At 33.2% G+C, this 22,398-nt stretch overlaps 1 protein-coding gene across 1 annotated transcript; it reads right to left on the reverse strand.

Annotated features, from left to right (window-relative positions):
• Positions 1-2,682: 2,682 nt before the first annotated feature.
• RGS1 (regulator of G protein signaling 1) lies at positions 2,683-14,829 on the reverse strand. Its single transcript, XM_053693773.1, has 5 exons — positions 14,700-14,829; positions 11,294-11,374; positions 8,568-8,629; positions 5,432-5,598; positions 2,683-3,588 (listed from the first exon to the last, which is right to left on the reverse strand). Exons 1-5 carry the CDS (start codon positions 14,789-14,791, stop codon positions 3,400-3,402), a joined length of 591 nt encoding a protein of 196 aa, XP_053549748.1. The 5' UTR covers positions 14,792-14,829; the 3' UTR covers positions 2,683-3,399.
• Between the last annotated feature and the right edge of the window lie 7,569 nt (positions 14,830-22,398).

Genomic DNA, 22,398 nt, shown 5'->3' on the forward strand with positions numbered 1-22,398 from the left:
CTAAATATGACTATTGATCTGTCTGCATTTTAGGTACTTCGGCTTGTGTATCCTGTGTGTGACCCTCTATTTTCTATAGTGGTGTATTTTAATATCATTGTGTTGACCTCCTTATCCACTTATTGACTAGTCACCTACAACACATTCGATGAACCGCTGGTCTATTTTTGATTAAATATTAGGTGGTATTAATACAGAAATAGTGTAACTAAGTACACCAAGTAGCGATAATCCTGAATCTATATGTGAGTATTGGGTAATAGAAAATATCAAAAAATATATATGTGACAAATGCAACACCCACAGTGCATATAAATATACTCTCAGAACAAAAATACAGAAACAGACCCTATGTGGTCCAATATTCATAGACAAATAAATATGCAATACAAATATAAATATATATATATATATATATATATATATATATATATATATATATGTATATAAATATATCTCCAAAAAGAAAGTCCGACAGCTCCTCTTTTAAAGGTGGTTCCACAGACCTTGTAGTATAATTTTTCTGAAAGAGAGGAGAAGAGCAAAGACTCAAATGTAGGATCATTACTCTACATTTGAGTCTGCGCTCTTCTCCTCTCTTTCAGAAAAATTAGATGGTGTTGTCTCAATTAGGAATTAGAAACTTTGATGATATAGAATAGTTTTTTACTCATAATTTGTGAGATATATATATATACCTATCTGCCTATTTGTGGATATGTTGATTGTAAAAATTAATCCCCTATTCTGAGATTCTTACCGATGGAACGTACTTGTGGGGTCTGATGAAGATACCCCACAGTTTACAGTGCTATTATAATCCTGCCAATGGTGGTTGGCCAAGAGTGCTGAAGCAGTAATCTAAAGAATGGCTTTATAAATAACCGTTCTACTATACATTTACTAATCTGGCAAAATACACATTTGTTTATCTTATGGAACTTATGCATTTTACCACATTTAAACAATACACTTGTGATAACCAATCCCTTTTTCAAATACTATGTAATTTATCCACAAGGGTCATGCTAAGGGTCGTTCAGTGCTGACATAGTGATCTAATGAGTTCTTTTATCAATAATTGTGTTGGATCGCCTTAAATGTGCAAGTATTTACCTTGCATAATGCATGAGTTACATAAATGGATTTACCCGTTGGAATTTAGGCTTTATGTACGCATAAATAACACATATACGATTATTAAACTTCTCTGAAGCTCTATGTTAATTCACAATGTATCATCAAATTAACCTTGACACTTTGATTATAATATACTAAATACTTCAAAAAAATGTTTACATCCTGTTATCAGCGGGCTACAGCGGTCCGTTTATCTAATATGTAATACTAATGTTGAATATATAGTGCGTTGTTTTCTAGTATAGCAGTAATGCAATTTGAAAGATTGTCTTTGTATCACTTAAACTATGATTGGGGAAGCTCATGTTTTTTTTTCTTTTTTTCTGTTTTGTATGCTAATTTTGTTCAAATGTGATGGCAATAATGTTTCCCATCATGTTATTGGCTAAACCCACTAGCACTTATTTTGTTGTTTTGAACCAATTAACTATTGATAAATATTTTTTACCACTTTTGTATACTTAGATACATATACACATCTATATACTTTTATATGTATATATGTATATATATATACTGTATATATATATATATATATATATATATATATATATATATATATATATATATATATACATATGTATATATTATAATCATGTGACATTTAATTGGCGCACCCTGTAGTTTTCAGCAGCATCTTGTGCTGTCGTTGTTAGGAATTGAATATAAATCTAAGCTAAAGTCAGGTAATGTTTTTGCACAGAAAACATGAATGGATTGAAATAGGTGCTTGATTCTTAAAGGGACATTGTCCTTAAATATTTTCTCTGTTCCATCTAAAAGATATTTTAAAAATTATTGCAAGTGATTTGTTCTTTTTTTTAATGGCTTTTCTGTGCTTAACAAACCTTTTATTTAACCCTTTGAGTGCTAACAACGGCTCTGAGCCTTTGCAAATTGTCCCAGTCAGGTGCTGACGACGGCTTAGAGCCGTCGCTAACACTCACCCACCTTGCGGGCAATCTGGGGGCTCCCACTGATTCCCACCCTGGCAATCTGGCCTGTATAGTGACAGGCATAGCCCGGGCTTCATGTTTTGCATGGTGATGTCACGCGTAATGACATGATGACGTCACTGCGCAACATTATTTAAAAATTGCAATGGACAGTATAGGGAAATTGGGTCATGCTGCTTAGAAGCCGGTATCTCAAGCATCTAAGCAGCTACAGACCCCCAAGACCTACCGTTCGAAAGGTAATCGCCTAACCTTTCGAATGGTATAAGTCTTGGGGATCTGAAAAAAATTATAAAAAGTGAAAAAAATATATATTTAAAATCAAAACAAAAAAACCTAAATCCAGCTTAGCACCCAGGTGGGAAATTGCTTAGCACCCAAAGGGTTAAGGAGGAATTGTCTTCTCAGTTTAAACTGTTTTTACTTCACCTTTCTTCATAAAAATATAATACTATTACATATTTAAGTTATGCACATTCATACATTAATTTACAAGATAGTAATACAAATACTACTAATAATACTAATTTTCTATTAACCATGTATACAAACATTTGGTGTCAAAGGCATACAATTTTCTCAAACATATGAAATTGAAGTTTAATATGTTTTAATATAAATATATATATAATTTATAAATTAATGTACAATGTAAACATACACTTTAAATAAAGCAACATTAAGCCATATTAAATGAAAAAATATGCTGTTCAATATTGACATGAAATGAATATTTAACATTATAACATTTGTTAACTAAAATATAATAAAATATCAACAATAGTAATATCAAGATGCAAAATCATCCCAGTTTAAAATAGTATAAAATATTTACATTATACATGTGATAAGTTTGCTACATACATAGTTCATATGCACATTTTTTTCTTTTTAGTAACCCATATGGTTTAACATATTAATACATTGCACTTTACCATTGCATAAAGTCTTTTTGTAAAGTAGAAATCAAACAGCCATTTGCTTGGTACTCTGTTGAGAGTACATTTGTTCATGTTTTTACTTTACTTGATGATGAAAATTTCTCATTAGAAATCCCAAAACGTCTCTAAAAAAACATCTGATTGCTAGTGGTGACCCACATTTCTTTAGTAGAAGTTTTCTTTTTTTATCATCTTACATGCAATGGTCCTGGTTTCCTGGTTCCAACTCCTCCCTTAGATCTTTGTTCACAGCTGAGGCACACTAGACTTCCTGGGACAGCTCTGCTGTAGTCTCCTTTTTAATGTAGAAAGTTCTACACTGATTTATTGTTTGTGACGTTGCATTCCATTTTTTTTGCTATTCATCCTCGAGCACAATTTCCTTGGAACCGTTCAGCAAAGTTCAAAAATATTTCTGATTTCAAAAATCTTGGATAGGAATCTCTTTCCATGAGAACATATATCATTTTCTGGGCTTCATTAAAAACATTTGGACTTGGTTCAAGGAGTTGGCTGGTAACTAAATTTCTAGTGATGAAGTCAATGTTAACCTATAAAATAAAAAAAGTGGATATGGGTTATGTACTTTGATAACTGAGCTGTGAGTTGTCAATAATTTTAAATTTCAATCAGTGAAGGCATTACACATAATATACAACTTAATTGACATTATCAAAATTATGTCATGGAATGTTCAAAATAACATAGCTAGTATAACAGCTGATAGCAATTTTATTTACCCTCAATGGCATTTCAAAACAAAATTAAACTTATGATAAAGGTAGTGTTAAATAAAAAAAATAAAAAAAGTTTTCATCTTCTGTTATTAAAGGGACACTCAAGTCAAAATAAACTTTTATGATTCCGAAAGATCATGCAGTATTAAGACACATTCCATAATCAAATTTTGCAGTCTTTTTATATTCACACTTTCTGGGTAACGAGATCCTACTGAGCATTTCCACAAGCTCACAGGGTATACGTATACTAGTCTGTGATTGGCTGATGTCTGTCACATGATACAGGGGGGCCGGATATTGAGAGAAAAAATAAAGTTGTCAAAAAAAAAAAATCTACTGCTTATTTAAAATTTAGAGTAGTTGTTAAATCATTGTCTTTTTATTATGCACTTGTTAATTATGCGATTCTACTGCATTGAGTGGTCATTTAAAGTTACACAGGTTGACATTTTCTCATGCAAACATTATCAATATATCTAAATGATGCCCTTTCAAATGCATGATAGAGCACGATAGAGAATACAATGTGCCCTTAAAGTTTGTTTTTAGTTGTCTCTAAAATATGGTATTCCAAAATAAATTACAGCTTTTTGCCTTTTAAAAAAATGCAAAAACATTTTAATATGTAAACCTGCCTTTTTCATGTAAATGATAGAATTATTTTGAATGGAATACTCTTTTAAAATAATATTCTTTCTTTAATACACAAATAATCTGGGCTATAGAGAAATTCATATTTTTTATTTTCAATTTAAAGGGAAGTGAAACCCAAATGTTTCTTCTATGATTAGATAGTGTATAATAAAAAAAACACTTTCCAATTTGGATTACCAAAATTACTTCTTAGTATTCTTTCTTTAAAAGCAAGTAGGTGGGTTCAGGAGCTTGTACGTGTCAAACACTATATAGCAGCAGTTTTTTAAAGATTTTTTTTAACAATGTATACATTGTGCAAACATTGCTGCCATCTAGTTCTCCAGACATGTTAAAGGGACAGTCTAGGCCAAAAAAAACTTTCATGATTCAGATAGAGCATGTAATTTTAAACAATTTTCCAATTTACTTTTATCACCACTTTTGCTTTGTTCTCTTGGTATTCTTAGTTGAAAACTTAACCTAGGAGGTTCATATGCTAATTTCTTAGACCTTGAAGGCCACCTCTTTTCAAAATGCATTTTAACAGTTTTTCACCACTAGAGGGTGTTAGTTCATGTATTTCATATAGATAACACTGTGCTTGTGCACGTGAAGTTATCTGGGAGCAGGCACTGATTGGCTAAACTGCAAGTCTGTCAAAAGAACTGAAATAAAGGGGCAGTTTGCAGAGGCTTAGATACAAGATAATTACAGAGGTTAAAAGTATATTAATATAACTGTGTTGGTTATGCAAAACTGGGGAATGGGTAATAAAGGGATTATCTATCTTTTTAAACAATAAAAATTCTGGTGTAGTCTGTCCCTTTAACGTTGCCTACTTATGTATTCTCTTTAACAACGAATACTATATGAATGAAATAAATTTGATCATCAAAGTAAATTGGATTTTTTTTAATTGTATGCTCTGTATGAATCATAAAATAAAATGTTTGTGTATTATGTCTCGTTAATATATTTTTAACCAAATTTAAATATAAAGGTTTATCTCCTAACTCACTTGTTTATTAGCATCTGGCTGTATAAATTCCTGATAAATAATGTCAGCTTTGCTGCGTAATTCATCTGAGGCCCTTGTTCTTTTGTAGTCTTCACACGCCAGCCAGAATTCAATGTTCTCCTCACTAAACTCTGACTTTAAAAAATCTTGAAAGACAGCTTGTCCAACTATAAGAGGAAGAGAAATAAATGAGTCATTAACATTGCATCTCATTTGGAAAAAAATCTCTCTGAGTTAAGCAAATGTTTATTCTTTTGTAATTTCCAAAACTAACAGATCATGAGGAGATAAATATGTAGCAACCATTGTTACAACCATAAATATCAGGTTTTAAAATAGACTACATACACACTTCATCTATTTATCAATGTCTATCACAAATGTTGGCACTCAACAGATTTTTATTATACTACTTTTTTTTATTAGATGTTCAAAGACAAATATCACATAGACTGCGTAATAGATAAAACACTGGTCATATAAATATAATTTTTTATTACCAATACTATAAACCAAAGTAACAACGTTATTTTTTTGTTGAGGTAAAAAGAAGGATATTAACCAGAGCCCCACGTTACATAATATGTGACAATTATATTATCGGTCTATATTTGAGAGGCTAAGAGGGCAAGACTAGGTCCAGATTCTTTCTTATCTATAAAAAAGTCACGTACGTTACGTAGATTACCAATAATATAAACCAAAGTAACAACGTTATTTTTTTTGTTGAGGTGAAAAGAAGGATATTAACCAGAGCCCCACATTACATAATATGTGACAATTAAACCCACCCCAATCTAAATGGTGAGGTAGGAAAAATGAGGAGGGTGATGGAAAAAGTAAGTAATCTTCTCTTGTGTTACAAAGATTAATTGTAAAATAGCATTAAGAGATTACGTCCATGTACAAAATGTTTACTTATCATTGTAGCCTTATGTAAACCAACCACATAGTAAAATAGAAACCTCATGGTTTAATAAAATAAAAACATCATGAGAATCAGGGTATTGCGGGATTGTATAAGGTTCAGAACTAGACAACATTCATCTCATTTTAAAGGGACATTAAACACTAAATAAATTTTAATATGCATAGTATTGAGGTTATTCCCTGCCCCTTCGTGCCATGTTGAAATCTAGATTTCCCTACATCCCAGTGCTGATGTGTTTGTACATATGCAGGAACTCTCCTGCAGCATAACCTAGGTTCCAAAATGGTTCCAAAATGGTGTCACCCATTATTATAAGGAGGTGCATGAAATGTGTTTAGTGTCTTTGTAATAGCTTGAATTAATAGCCCTCAGACTCTTCTTGGCTGGCATAATGTCCCATGTACTAAAATCTGTTCTATAAAATACAATTAATCATGTGACACATTTATCACATCATTCAATATAAAGGGAACAGGTATATCACACACACAGTTGTAACTAGTGACTACCCAAGAGAAGAGTCACACATGTGGTGGAATTCCATTCTACTTCTGAGCTACCACCATTATTGTTTGGTTTCATTTGAAGCAATAGTGCTTACAAAATTATTTTTAGGTATACTGGCTATATACTACTTTTACTATAAAAGAAGTTATATATTACTATAATGTTTCTTTAATGTTCACTACAATGTAAAAAGTACAATGGGCACTCAAGAGAATTTTTAGAAAACGATCACCAATTTACACACACATCTGTTGAACTGACAGATGCTATATTCCAAAATGTAAATATTTTATTAGTTTAAAGGGACATGAAACTAGACATGTGCATGGAGAAAAAATTCGGTTCAGTTCGGTTCGGATCGATTCAGATTTTTTCGAATTTCGGTTCGGAGCGATTCGAATTCGGAAAAATTTGAATCGATTCGGTTCGGATTTGTTTCGGATTCATTCGGATTCGAATAAATTCGGTTCGGATTTGTTTCGGATTCATTCGGATTCAAATAAATTCGGCTGGATTCGGTTCGATTCAGTTCGGTTCGGAAATTCGGAATTTCGGCAAGTGTTAGGTGGGATTAGACTAGTATTATGTACTGTATATTAGGTGTAACCTATAGCAGGGTGATATAACCTAATATACTGTACAATACTAGTGTAATCCATGGCCTACCGAATAAATCCGAATAAATCCGAATAAATCCGAAGTTATTCGGATTTATTCGGTAGATTCGGCACTATTTTAATTCGGAGATTCGGTTCGATCCGAATCTCCGAATTTGCCGAATTTTCCGAATTTCCTAATCGAACCGAACCGAATCGCACATGTCTACATGAAACCCAATTTTTTTCTTTCATGATTTAGGAAGAACATACAATTTTAAACAACTTTCTAGTTTACTTCTATTTTCACATTTGCTTCATTCTCTTGGTATCATTTGTTGACGGAACAGCAATACACTATTGGTTTCTAACTGAACACATTGGAGAGCCAATGCCAATTAGTATATATATATATATGCAGCTCCCAATCAGCAGCTAGAATCCAGGTTCTTTGCTGCTCCTGAGCTTACCTAGATAAACCTTGCAGCATAGTATAACAAGAGAAGGAAACTGGAAAATTGTTTAAAATGGTATATTCTGTCTAAACCATGAATGTCTAATTATGACTTTACTGTCCCTTTAAGACTTTTTTTCTATTTTAAAGCAACAGTTTGTTAATATTCACACATAATTAACATGTATGCAAAAAATGTGCCTTTCCTAATGTATTTAAAATGAGGATATAAAAAAAATGTTTTATCTCGTAACTATTGATCAGTTTCTAACTGTGGGTTGAGGTGCTAATAAAAGAGTCACTCCACTGAAATGACATCACAGACATTTCTAAACTGCCATAAAACCATTTATACCTATGAATATATTTATTTTCCAGTGATGACACACAGGGCGTAGAACAAATAAATCACAAATGTCAATGATAATGTCTTCCTCAATTGCTAGTGGTATTCTAAATGCTAAAGAGATTGTGTGTGATGTGATTAAACCATTTCACAATTTATATGATTGGAAAATTTAATCTAATATTACTGTATTATGTTCTAGCTATGGAATCCCAAAAAACATGTATTTTACAATTTACTAATCCGGGTTTAAATCAGTTTTCTGCTAATCTCAAATGAAAGCGTACACTTTGCCTGCTCACCTGGGTTGGAAAGGAGTTTTTCCAAAGACATGGACCATTGGATAATCTCATCAGGAGTAAGGCTAAAGAAATAGAAAAAAAAACAAAAAAAAAATGTTTTAGTTTATTTCATGTATACAAAAAAAGAAATTTAAAAAATATCTCTATTGAAAATACAGTAAAGAACATAACACCGTGAATGTATTTTAGTACCAGGCAAGTGAGTGTATCCAGAACACCAGTATACAGTGTTTAGTTTACACAACTGCTAACGCATAAGTTGTTTTGGCCTCTATCCATCAGTCTTTTGTCTACAATACAGAGTTGCAATCTGTTTCTTAGAAGTGTGTTGGTACCTTTTCTGGCTACTAAGGAACAAAAAAATGGACCAACTAGACATCAAATACTGAATGTTATGGAACCCCAAGGTATAAAAAGGGAATGATCGTGCATGTCACTATAAACTGCAGCGCAACCTCTGTATTTTGATTTATTTTGTGATAAAGATTGTCTTGTAATTAAGCAGGGAAGGGATATGTATCTATGCCCAAAATATCTTTTGTTACAGTCCTGCAAATTAGACAGTGGAATGTCTAATTCACCACCAACATTACAACACATTTTTTTAGGATCTTTATGCTGCATGTCTAGATTTGTTAGAGACATTAAAAGCTAAATGCATTTGTAGAAAATATTAGTCTGAGAATAAAATGTAGATGTATTTTTTAAAGTTTCATTAGTTGTTTAAATAGTGACAAAATAAGTGTGAAGTTTTAATGTTAATAAAACAATGGGAGCTGCCATGTTGTAACTTAGGGTACTTGCTCTGCTGTGGCCAATTATGAACAGTTATTCAGCTAGTCATGGGTCACTAGAGTTTGCAGCCAATGGCAATGTAGAATAGAATAGTGTTCTGCACTTCCATTTCTAACAGGAACTGAAATGCTCACAATTTCAGAATGGAATTACAGGAACATGGGACAAATTAATGAAAGTATATTGTAGAGTTTTTTTAAACATGTTTACTTAAAGGGACATAAAACTGTTAGGCACAACTAGCCTAGAATGGCTACTACACAGTGTTATTACATTGTATCTTGTTCCTGCAGCTCTTTTCAAATCAACCCTACTGTTTTAATAGTTTTGTACTGGGCGCCGCCATCTTGGAAATCAGGTATTCTCACAACCTGTGACAGCAGTGCACACTCACAGATAAATAAGTTTGGCTATTATTTTTTTTAATTTTTTTACAGCTGTATAATGTGCTTAAGCTTAGGATGCATGATACAAAGCAGGAATTTTACATTTTTACAATTTTTACAGTTTTACAGTTACACAAAATACATTTAAAAAAAATAGCAAAAAATGTAAAGCTCCTGCTTTTTATCCTGCACCCTAACATGATACAGCTGTAACAAAAAAAAAGACAATATTAATGATCTGTGAGTGTGTACAGCTTCTGCTGTGAGAATACCTGCGCTCCAAGATGACTGCCCCAGTACAAAAAGGTGGAGCTTTAGTATCTGACTGATTTGAAAAGAACTGGTGAGTTTAAAGGGACACTGAACCCAATTTTTTTTTTTTGTGTGTGGTTAAGATAGAGCATGCAATTTTAAGCAACTTTCTGATTTACTCCTATTATCAAATTTTCTTCATTCTCTTGGTATCTTTCTTTAAAATGCAAGAATGTAAGTTTTTTTGTGAACAACCTGGGTTGTTCTTGCTGATTGGTGGATAAATTCACCCAGCAATAAACAAGTGCTGTCCAGTGAACTGAACCAAAAAATAGCTTACATGCCTTCTTTTCCAAAACAAGATAGCAAAAGAACAAAGAAAAATTGATAATAGGAGTAAATTAGAAAGTTGCTTAAAATGGCATGCGCTATCTGAATCATGACAGAAAAAATTTGGGTTCAGTGTCCCTTTAAGGTCCCATTAAAGTTACCTTCTTTTTTTGTATCGAAAAGAGGTTTTTTAAAATCTGTTTTTTTTTTTTTTTCTTCAGTAACTTGCGTGCTACAGAGTGGTTATGCATAAAACACACTTCCTGGTAGCTTCAGTATTAGTTTAAATAGTTGTATCATTTCCTTTATGTCTAAATAGCATTTTCATGTATAAAGAGTCCTTTTTCATATGCACACTAGAAATGTTTTGTGCTGAATGTCCATTTAAAGGGATACAAAACCCCATTTTTTTTCTTTCATGATTCAGATAGAGCATGACATTTTAAGCAACTTTTTAATTTACTCCTATTATCAATTTTTCTTCATTCTCTTGCTATATTTATTTGAAAAGCAGGAATATAAAGCTAACGAGCTAGCCCATTTTAGGTTCAGCACCTTGGATAGTGCTTGTTATATTAGTGGCTAGCTACATTTAGCCACCAATCAGCAAGCACAACCCAGGTGCTGAACCAAAAATGGGCCGGCTTTACATTCCTGCTTTTCAAATAAGGATAGCAAGAGAACGAAGAAAAATGATAATAGGAGTAAATTCGAAAATTGCTCAAAATTCCACGCTCTATCTGAATCATGAAAGAAAAATCTGTACTATATGTACTATATATATGAAATCGTTCTCATTTCATAATAGCTTTAGCATAATACATTTAATTAACTTGGTTGCTATAAAATAATATAGCACAAATAACTTTTAATGATTTCTATTGTGATGCCCCAGGAATCAGCAAGGGATTACACTTTAGCAAAACAGAAGCAAACGCATTCATGTGCAAATGTTATACTCACCCATTTTTTTCTGTGTTTGCTGGCTTAATGTTTGACTCAAGATGGGGCAACAGAGATTTCAGGTAGTTTTTAAGATCCACACTGTTGGAATTCAAGAAGAACATTTTCAGACTTCTTTTTAATACTAACAGAAATCATTTTTTACATCTGTCTGCTGAAACGAACATAAGTGCAAAAGAAATACTGTGTTAGAATATTTTATTATTGTGCACTTTTCCTTGCAAATGGGTTGTTAAAGGGACACTGAACCCAATTTTTTTCTTTCGTGATTCAGATAGAGCATGAAATTTTAAGCAACTTTCTAATTTACTCCTTTTATCAAATTGTCTTTATTCTCTTGGTTTCTTTATTTGAAATGCAAGAATGTAAGTTAAGATGTTGGCCCATTTTTGGTGAATGACCTGGGTTGTCCTTGCTGATTGGTGGATAAATTCATCCACCAATAAAAAAGTGCTGTCCAGAGTACTGAACCAAGATAAAAGCTTAGATGCCTTCTTTTTCAAATAAAGATAGAAAGAGAACGAAGAAAATTTGATAATAGGAGTAAATTAGAAAGTTCCTTAAAATTGCATGCTCTATCTGAATCACGAAAAAAAAATTGGGTTCAGTGTCCCTTTAAAATAAGCTCCAGAACAGCAATGCACTATTGGGTGCTAACTGAAAACACCTGGTCAGCCGATGACAAAAAGCATATGTGCCTAGCTACCAATCACCAGCTAGCTCCCATTAGCGCATTGCTGATCCTGAGCATATCTAGGTATGATCTTCAACAACATTTTACCAAGGGAAGCAAAATTAAAAGAATCTTAAAGGACCAGTAAATATAGTAGATTTGCATAATTAACACATGCGTAATAAAAAGACAATGCAATAGCACTTAGTCTGAACTTCAAATAAGTAGTAGATGTTTTTCTGACAGTTATGTCTATTCCCACTCCTATTGTATCATGTGATAGCCATCAGCCAATCACAAATTTATTCTGTGAATTCTTACACATGCTCAGTAGGAGCTGGTGACTCAAAAAGTGTAAATATAAATATGCTGTGCACATTCTGTTAATGGAAGTAAATTGTAAAGGTGTTTAAAATTGCTTGCTCTATCTGAATCATGAAAGTTCAATTTTGACTTGTGTCCCTTTAAGATTGTATTCTGTCTCTGAATTAAGGAGGTTTCATTTAGATTTTCATGTATACTCTGAGGTTGGAATTCCTTAATACAGACAGGAAAAGCCACCTCCGCCTCCTAGTTTCTATAATATTCTCTGTCACCATTCACTAAGGTTGATTTATTTCTTCTCTTTTTTATTATTAATGATTTCATAGAATAATAGGATTTGGAGAGTGGATGCCTTACTGAATCTAGGTAGCTTTCACTTTATAATTAAACATTTCACAATCAAATGAAATGCAAATGGTCTAATAAATTCTGACATTAATGTATTTAGCAAAAAGTAATCTCTAGCAGGTAGGTCTAACATCTTAATCTTATTTGTTTGTTCTTTTCATGGATAATTTTGAGTATTTCTGTTTATTTACAAGTCTCTGCTAAGTTTAAAACAAAAAAAAAAAACTAAATGGAAAGGGAATATTTGCATCTAAGATCATCATAGCTTTGAACAGAAATTTCACATTAAATCTGTAATTAATTTGAGGTTTTTGCGTATTTTAACAATGATAATATGATGGTACTAGTAGTAATAATTAATAATAAAAATAATATAATAATAATTTATTATTAATAATAATAATAATAATATAATAATAATATAATAATAATAATATAATAATAATTTATTATTAATAATAATAATATAATAATAATAATAATATTCATAAATTCATAGAATTCATAATTAATACTACTTTTGCTTCAAGGTAATCATATTAAATATCCAATTATAATCCAATTAATAATTATTACAGCCGCTGGTAACATTTAGACATAACCTAAAATTATTTTAAAATGTATTAATACAAGATCAATTTGTTGTACACTTTTAAAGCAAAAGTTGATCAAAGCATCAAACTTGTTTAATTTAGTTAAAGGTAATTTCTAATTGAGATAGAGTATATTTGCTATTCATTCTTACTGTATTACCAAATGCAATAAAAGTTTCAAGAATTCTAGGTTTTAACATTTGCAGTACCCAAGGACACCTCTGAAATCTATTAATGCAGTTTATCATTAAGATCCAAGTTTACTTTAAATAGACCAAACTGAATGATAGCTCTTTTATATATTAAGCAGAATACTATTAACCATTTTTATCACTTAAAGAGAAATGAAACCCAAAATATTTATTTTATGATCCAGATAGAGCCTGCCATTTTAAACAACTTTCTAGTTTATTTGTACTATCAATTTTTCTTTGGTCTATTGGCATCTTTTGTTAAAAATCAGGGATGTATGCTTAGGAGCCGGCCAATTTCAGGAGCAGTAGTTTTGTAAGAATGTTATCCATTTGCAAGAACACTAGATGGCAGCACATTTCCCTCCAATGTAGTTCTCCATACGCCTACCTAGGTATAGCTTTAACACAGAATTTCATAGGAATTAAGCAATTTTGATAATAGAAGTTAATTGGAAACTTATTTAAAATGGTATACTCTGTCAGAATCCCAAAACAAAAAAATTGAGTTTCCTATCCCTTTAAAAGAAGCATTTTACAAAATTCGACAAATATCAGTTAATTCCAAAGGCAAGTACCTATAATGTAAAGTGACACGTTTCCGAGGGAAAATAACAATTTATTATGAATGCATTTTGCTAAGACAGAATAAAAAAGAAAGAAATAACCATATAGACTCAAGGTGCAATGAGCAGTCAAAGTAAAAAAATAAATAACACTACAAACAGGCAATATAAATCCATTCAAATATACTCATATAAAGGATACCTATTGACTTAATCTTTAATAAGATATTTGCAGACTGGCTAATTGGCCCTTGGTCATTAAGATTTGATTGCCTCTATGGTTTCCAAGAAGAAATATCATAACCTAGAGGTATGTTTTACATTTTTACTGTTGACAAGGTGATAAAAAAATGTATCTATAAAAAAATTCTGTAATCCTTTAATTGTTTAATGGAATCTAAGTCTAAAAGAAAATGTAAAACTTTTTTTATGTGCTGTACTGCAAATAACGATTTCCTGTGAAGCATTAGAAAAAAAAGATATATATTTTTGTAACTATTATTAAAATAAACTAATTTTGGAAAAGATAATTAATATTCTGGAAAGTTTTATTTTAATCCAGATGTAGAATACAAAATTTTACTAAAAATAATATATTTAAATTATATAAATTAACTTAATAGAAGATATATTTCTAGAGTCTGCAAAAATATATTAATATATATATAAAAAAACGGCAATAAAAAAATCTAAATAACTTAGAATACTTACAAATTTTTCTTTTTTGGAGTCATTTCTTCTGTTTTTTTGTCAGCCTCTTTAAGAGCACTAGGGTTGCTGTGAGTGAAGAAAATCCCCGGCATAATGTTGAAAGTTGTTGTTGACCTGTGTACTGATGGGCTTACTGTTGCAACTGAAACGTACTGAGATGAAGGCTTCTGCTTTTTATTCTTGCAAGCTGACGCCACACTCATGTGAAAAAGAGGCTGATTACTGAGTGATCTTACCACAAACAGTGTAAGTTCCCCTTTTTATAGAGCACTGAAAAGCCACACCATCAGTTTTTAGATTTGCTATAGACAGATTTAAAAGATAAAGGATATTTTATAAAACTAAACTGTACCACAAGACGAATCCCCCAATAAAAAAATAAATAAAGAAATTGCAGTTTCTTTAATTATATTATAAAGTATATTTATTATTATTATTATTATTATTACTTTAACTGTAACATATTAAGTGCTGCAGAGGTTACAGTATCCACCATTGTGTTCATTTAATTAAAAGAAAATCCTGTTTCTTTCATACAGGTGGTGAGAGTCCACAATCCTTTTCTCATGTGAATTACTTCTCTACCGCTAGGAGGAGGCAAAGATTCCAAAACCCCAAAATCTCTATAAAACACCACCCCCACCTCACACATACCTCAGATTTTATTTTGCCTCCATCAGAGGTGGCTAAAGAGTGAAGATGTGCAGTGTTCTTCAGAGAAAGGGGTTTTCAGTCTTTGTTGAGGCCCGGTTCACCTCAGAGTACAGTGGTTGTTAAAAGGATGTATTTGGAGTATGGTTTGTGATACAATGGCTTGGCCTCATGGGAAATCCTTCATAGGTTCTCTGTAAATTTTGTCACAGGGACTCGTCTTCTGCCTCCCTTTACTAGACATGTGCACAGCGGAAAAATTTGTTTGAAATTTCGTTTCGTATACATATTTGTTTTGGATTCATTCGGATTTGAATACATTCGGATGTATTTGGATGTATTTGTTTCAGATTTGATTCATAAATTCGGAAGTTCGGTATGTGTTGCGTTGATTCAGATGGTTCCAAGTTACACAAACTGAATTATTTCACTGTTCTATCTCACTAAATCTCACTAAATTTAATTTTTATACTGAATTGTGATTAGTCTATGCCCATTCAAATGTAACAAATAAACCCAAACTAATTTGGATTTATTCGTTATAAATGCATTTGGATTAGTTTTGTTTTGTTGCTAGGGTAATTCAGAAATTTGAATCAATTAAAATCTCCAAACTTGTTCATTTCATCCTGGCTATCTGTTTCCTCCTCTGGTTCTTCTTCCCAGAAGGATTTCCAACATAAAGCAATATAAGCCATTTGTAATCCTAATTGCCCCAGCATGGCCTAGAAGGATTTGTTATGCAGATCTGGTTCAGATGCCTAGTTGCCCTCCTTGGCCTCTTCCTCTATGGTCAGACCTTCTGTTTCAAGGTCCTTTCTTCCATCTAGATCTAAAGTCTCTAAACTTGATGGCATGGAAATTGAACACTTAGACCTGAGGCATAGAGGTTTCTCAGATTCTGTTATTGAGACTCTGATTCAGGCTAATAATCCCGTGTCTATGAAGATTTATCACAAGGTTTGGAAAACTTACATTTCCTGGTGTATAGATCATGGCTTTTCCTTGCATTCTTTTAGAATTCCTAGTATTCTTCAGTTTTTGCAGAATGGTTTAGATAGGGGTTTATCTACCAGTTCCCTGAAATGACAGATTTCTGCTCTTTCAGTATTTCACAGAAATATAGCTAGTCTTCCTGATGTTCATTGTTTCGTTCAGGCTTTGGTCTGAATTAAGCCTATCATTAAGCCTATTTCTCCTCCTTGGAATCCTAACCTGTTGTTGTCTTGCAAGCTCCTCCTTTTGAGCCTAAGCATAAATTGTACATTAAGCTTTCATGGAAGGTGTTGTAGAGTTTCAGAATTGTCTGCTTTTTTGTGAGTCTCCTTTATCTAATTTTTCATCAGGATAAGGTTTTTTTGCAGACAGCATTTATTTTTTTGCCTAAGGTTGTTTCTTCTTGTAACTTTGGTAGGGAAATTGTTGTTCCTTCTTTATGTCCTAATCCTATGAATGCTTCAGAAAGATCTTTGCATTTTCTGAATGTTGTTAGGACATTAAAATATTATGTCAATGCTACTAAGGATTTCAGACAAACCTCTAGTCTGTTTGTTCTTTTTTCTGGGCCTAGAAAAAGTTAGAATGCCTCTAAGGTTTCAACCAAGAGGCTAAAGAAACTATAGATTCACAGAGCTTATTTGGAGGCAGGTCAGCCTCTGCCACAGCGGATTACAGCTCATTCTACTAGGCCTGTTGCCACTTCATGGGCTTTCAAGAATGAGGCTTCAGTTGATCAAATTTGCAAAGCAGCTACTATGTCTTCTTTGCATACTTTTATTAAATGTTACATTTTTTATGTTTTTGCTTCCTCTGAAGTAGTCTTTGGTAGAATGGTCCTTCAGGCAGTCATCTCAATTTGAGGATTCTGCCTGTTTTTAAGTGCATTTATAAAAAAAAAAAAACTTTTGTGGGGTTGCTGATTTCTTTTCTCAGTGAAAAAATGTTTTTTTTTTTTAAATCCCTCCCTTTATGTTATTGACTTGTGTACTTCCACAGCTTGGGTATTAGTTCCCATGAGTAAAGATTCATGGACTCTCACCACCTATATGAAAGAAAAATTAATTTATACTTGCCTGATAAAATTCTTTCTTTCATGGTGGTTAGAGTCCACGAGCCCCCACCCTCTGTTTGGCTTGTTTTGTTTTGAGCACATCTATTTTCCTTGCTCCTTTTAAAGCTCATATTCATTTTTTATCTCACTTACTTGGACTGAGGTATGTGCAAGGGTTTTTATAGTTATCTTTGCCTCCTCCTAGCGGTAGAAAAGTAATTCCCATGAGTAAGGGATCATGGACTCTCACCACCATGAAAGAAAGGAATTTATCAGGTAAGTATAAATTATATTTTTAATGTCAACAGGTTACACACAAAACAGGCAAAATAATGCACAGCAAACCAATTATGCTATAGCATATGCAGACCACACATTACATGTAAGTTTCCAATATTTCCTTTATATCAGATGTACACCAAATAATCAAGCCTCAAATTTTTTTTTTTTTTGCCAGTTCTGTTGTTCAAGCTGATTGTCAAAATAGGCCTGAAATCGCTTGCATATTACTAGCAATCTCATTATGTCAGATGTCTGTCACAAACAACTTCTTCATGGCAATTACATGCCCAAATGAACCTCTTTCTTCAGGAAACCCCAATAAGTCATGTATAGGATATATATTTTTTTTCAAACTTTCTTAGAGCTGTCTGTTGCTTTGACCCATGAGCTATATATTGCTTCATTCATGGGCAGTTGAGAACAGTTGGAACATGTAAGCCAGCCAAGATAGAACAATGGTATCAATGATTACTAAAAAAAAAAAAAAGATGTGGGACAGCACTAATTGTTCTTGTCCCTTCCTTTGTACTTGTCACAGGTTTGGTACTGTAGGTTGAACAAGCCTTCATGTATAACAAACATCTGTGTATGATTGCATTTATTTAAAAAACATATAAGTCAATTTCAATCTAGATGCTATTTTGGTTTTGGCAAAAAAAAAGTGCACGTTAAGTTTTGATGCAGATCATATGTATAGTATGTTTTAACATACCTTACAAAAATAGAGTTCAAATAGATTGTTGGGAGAGCTGCCAATGAGACCAAATTGTTATACAAATTAGGGGTAATTACAGACATCCTGTCTCTATTTGAGATGGACAATCTTTGAATCTGAGCTCAGTCCCTCTTTACAGAATTTTCCTTAGCCCCACCCGCGCAACACCCACAATCCCGCCCACTAACCACCCATGATCCCTCACCACCCAACATGGCTCCACCCAAAAAATGGTGGTGGGTTCCTATCAACTTCCTGTGTACCTCATTCTCAGACACAAATGTTGGGAGCTATGAAATTGGTGCACACACAGTGAGATCTTAGTCACACAGTATGGCCATATTCTGCCTTGCCAGTCACCAACATACCAGGTGTCCCAATACGTGCTCTATCTAAATCATTAGTGTTTGACTTTAGTGTTCCTTTGAACATTACACCCAAAATTTGTGTTTTATGATACCAATCTACTTATATTTATAATTTTCTTCAATTTCTTGTTATCCTTTGTTGAAAAGGAGGAAGGAGAGTCCAGGAGCATGCACGTGGCAGCATTTTTGAAACAACATAATATATTGGCAAGAGCACCAGATGGCAGCACAATTTCCAGTCATGTATTATACCAGACATGTGCATGCTACCTATTTTGATATCTCTTCACCAAAGAATAACAAGACAAGGAAGTCAATTTTAAAATAGAAGTAAAACGGAAACGTTTTAAATCCTGAATCCTGAATCTGAATGCCCCTTTAATTGCCTGCTTTAGTTTTTTCCATTAATACATATTGGTTAGCAAGTGAATGCAAATTTGCTTTTCTCATGCGCAAATACCATTATATATGCGTCAGCAGGCAACTTGTCTAAACCACTGAGGACAAACAGAAACAAAACTGCATCAATTAAACACTTCCTGTGGTCTAGACAAAAAAATAACACCTGTTCTGAACTTTGTTTTCATTATTATTATTTTGTTATATAGGGTCACGCTATGTTGGCTTTCATTTAGCTTCAGATGGGTTAATTCTTATAATTAAAGCAGATATATTTCAGAGAACAATCAGCTAGATTACGAATTTTGAGCGCTATAGGGAAATTAACGACCGGCACAAAAGCAGCGTTAATTCACCTCCCTATAGCGCTGCTATTACAAGTTTGTAAATAGTAGGCTTGTGCGGGCGATATGGTTGCGTTGAGCTCCATACCGCACCAAAATACAAGCGCTGCTTTGACGTGCTCATGCACAATTTCCCCATAGACATAAATGAGGAGAGCCGGCAAAAAAGAAACCTAACACCTGCGATCACGGAAGCACCGTAACGCAGCCCCATTGATATCTATGAGGAAAGAAAAAGTTATGTTTAAACCTAACATAAAAACCACATCTAAACACCCCTAATCTGCTGCCCCTAACATCGCCACCACCTACATTACAGTTATTAACCCCTAATCTGCCGCCCCTAACATCGCTGCCATGTAATTATAGTTATTAACTTCTAATCTCCCGCCCCTAACATTGCTGCCACCTACCTACACTTATTAACCCCTAATCTGCTGCCCCCAATGTTGCCACCACTATACTAAAGTTATTAACCCCTAAACCTCTGGCCTCCCACATCACTAACACTACATAAATATATTAACCCCTAAACCTAACCTTAACCCTAACGTAACCCTAAGTATAAGTCTATCCCTAACCCTAACACCCCCTAACTTAAATATAATTACAATAAATCTAAATAAACCTTACAATTATTACCTTAAGAATACCTATTTAAAACTAAATACATACTTACTATAAAAAAAACCCTAAGCTAGCTACAAAATAAATAATAGGTTATATTTTTATTTCATAGATAAGATTGTATTTATTTTAACTAGGTAGACAAGTTAGTAAATAGTTATTAACTATTTACTAATTACCTAGTTAAAATAAATACAAATTTACCTGTAAAATAAAACCTAACCTGCCTTACAATAAAACCTAACATTACAATCAAATTAAATAAATTAAATTAATCAAATACAATTATTTAAATTACAAAAAAAAACAAAATACTACATTACACAAAATAAAAAACGAAATTATATAAAAAAAAAAAGAATTACTCCTAATCTAATAGCCCTATCAAAATAAAAAAGCGCCCCGAAAATAATAAAACCCCTAGCCTACACTAAACTGCCAATAGCCCTTAAAAGGGCCTTTTACAGGCATTGCCCCAAAATAACAGCTCTTTTACCTGGCAATAAAAATTACAAACACCCCCCAACAGTAAAACCCACCACCCACCCAACCAACCCCCCAAATAAAACTCCATCTAAATAAATCTAAACTAACCATTGCCCTGAAAAGGGCATTTGGATGGGCATTGCCCTTAAAAGGGCATTTAGCTCTTTTACAGTGCCCAAACCCTAAGCTAAAAATAAAACCCACCCAATAAACCCTTAAAAAAAAAACCAGACGATCCACTTACAGTTTTCAAAGACCGGACATCCATTCTCATCCAGCCGGCAGAAGTCTTCATCCATGCGGGCAGAAGTCTTCATCCAAGCGGACAGAAGTCTTCATCCAGACGGCATCTTCTATCTTCATCCATCCGGCGTGGAGTGGGTCCATCTTCAAGACATCCGGCGCAGAGCATCCTCTTCTTCTGGTCATTGCTGGAAGATGAAGTTCACTTAAAGTGACGTCATCCAAGATGGCGTCCCTTACATTCCGATTGCCTAATATAATTCTATCAGCCAATAGGAATTAAAGGGGAAAAAATCCTATTGGCTGATCCAATCAGCCAATAGGATTGAGCTTGCATTCTATTGGCTGATTAGAATAGCCAATATAATGCAAGCTCAATCCTATTGGCTGATTGGATCAGCCAATAGGATTAAACCTCAATCCTATTGGCTTATTGGATCCCCTTTAATTCCTATTGGCTGATAGAATTCTATCAGCCAATCGGAATATAAGGGACGCCATCTTGGATGACATCACTTAAAGTGAACTTCATTTTCCAGCGACGATTCGAAGAAGAGGATGCTCCACGCCGCATGTCTTAGAGATGGACCCGCTCCGCGCGGGATGGATGAACATAGAAGATGCAGTCTGGATTAAGACTTCTGCCCGCTTCGATGAAGACTTCTGCCCGCTTGGATGAGGACTTCGCTGGCTGGATGAGGATGGATGTCCGGCCTTTGAAAACTGTAAGTGGATCGTCGGGGGTTAGTGTTAGGTTTTTTAAGGGTTTATTGGGTGGGTTTTATTTTTAGCTTAGGGTTTGGGCACGTAAAACAGCTAAATGCCCTTTTAAGGGCAATGCTTATCCAAATGCCCTTTTCAGGGCAATGGTTAGCTTAGGTTTATTTAGATAGAGTTTTATTTGGGGTTTTGGTTGGGTGAGTGGTGGGTTTTACTGTTGGGGGGGTGTTTTTAATTTTTATTGCCAGGTAAAAAAGCTGTTATCTTTGGGGCAATGCCCCACAAAAGGCCCTTTTAAGGGCTATTGGCAGTTTAGTGTAGGCTAGGGGTTTAATTTTTTTTTTTTTTTTTTTTTAAAGGGCTATTAGATTAGGAGTAATTCGTTTTTTATTTTGTGTAATTTTGTGGGGTTTTTTTGTAATTTCAATAATTGTATTTGATTAATTTAATTTATTTGATTTGATTATAATGTTAGGTTTTATTTTAAGGCAGGTTAAGTTTTATTTTACAGGTAAATAATTTACTAAATAGTCTACCTAATTAAAATAAATACAAACTTACCTGTGAAATTAAAATAAAATCTAACATAGCTACAAAATAATTATTATTTATATTGTAGCTTGCTTAGGTTTTTTTTTACAGGTAAGTATGTATTTAGTTTTAAATAGGAATTATTTAGATAATAATTGTAAGGTTTATTTAGATTTATTTTAATTATATTTGTTAGGGGGTGTTAGGGTTAGGGTTAGAATTATGCTTAGGGTTACGTTAGGGTTAGGTTTAGGGGTTAATATATTTATGTAGTGATGTGGGA

The sequence above is a fragment of the Bombina bombina genome, chromosome 10 (assembly GCF_027579735.1).
Source record: "Bombina bombina isolate aBomBom1 chromosome 10, aBomBom1.pri, whole genome shotgun sequence".
Lineage (NCBI taxonomy): Eukaryota > Metazoa > Chordata > Amphibia > Anura > Bombinatoridae > Bombina > Bombina bombina.

Coding starts and splice junctions, on each gene's coding strand:
- RGS1 (XM_053693773.1), bottom strand. CDS start 14,791: ATGCCGGGGATTTTCTTCACTCACAGCAACCCTAGTGCTCTTAAAGAG. Junction 8,630..11,293: donor GCAAACACAGAAAAAAATGG/GTGAGTATAACA, acceptor CTATTTCTTTAG/CCTTACTCCTGATGAGATTA. Junction 5,599..8,567: donor AAAACTCCTTTCCAACCCAG/GTGAGCAGGCAA, acceptor TTCCTCTTATAG/TTGGACAAGCTGTCTTTCAA.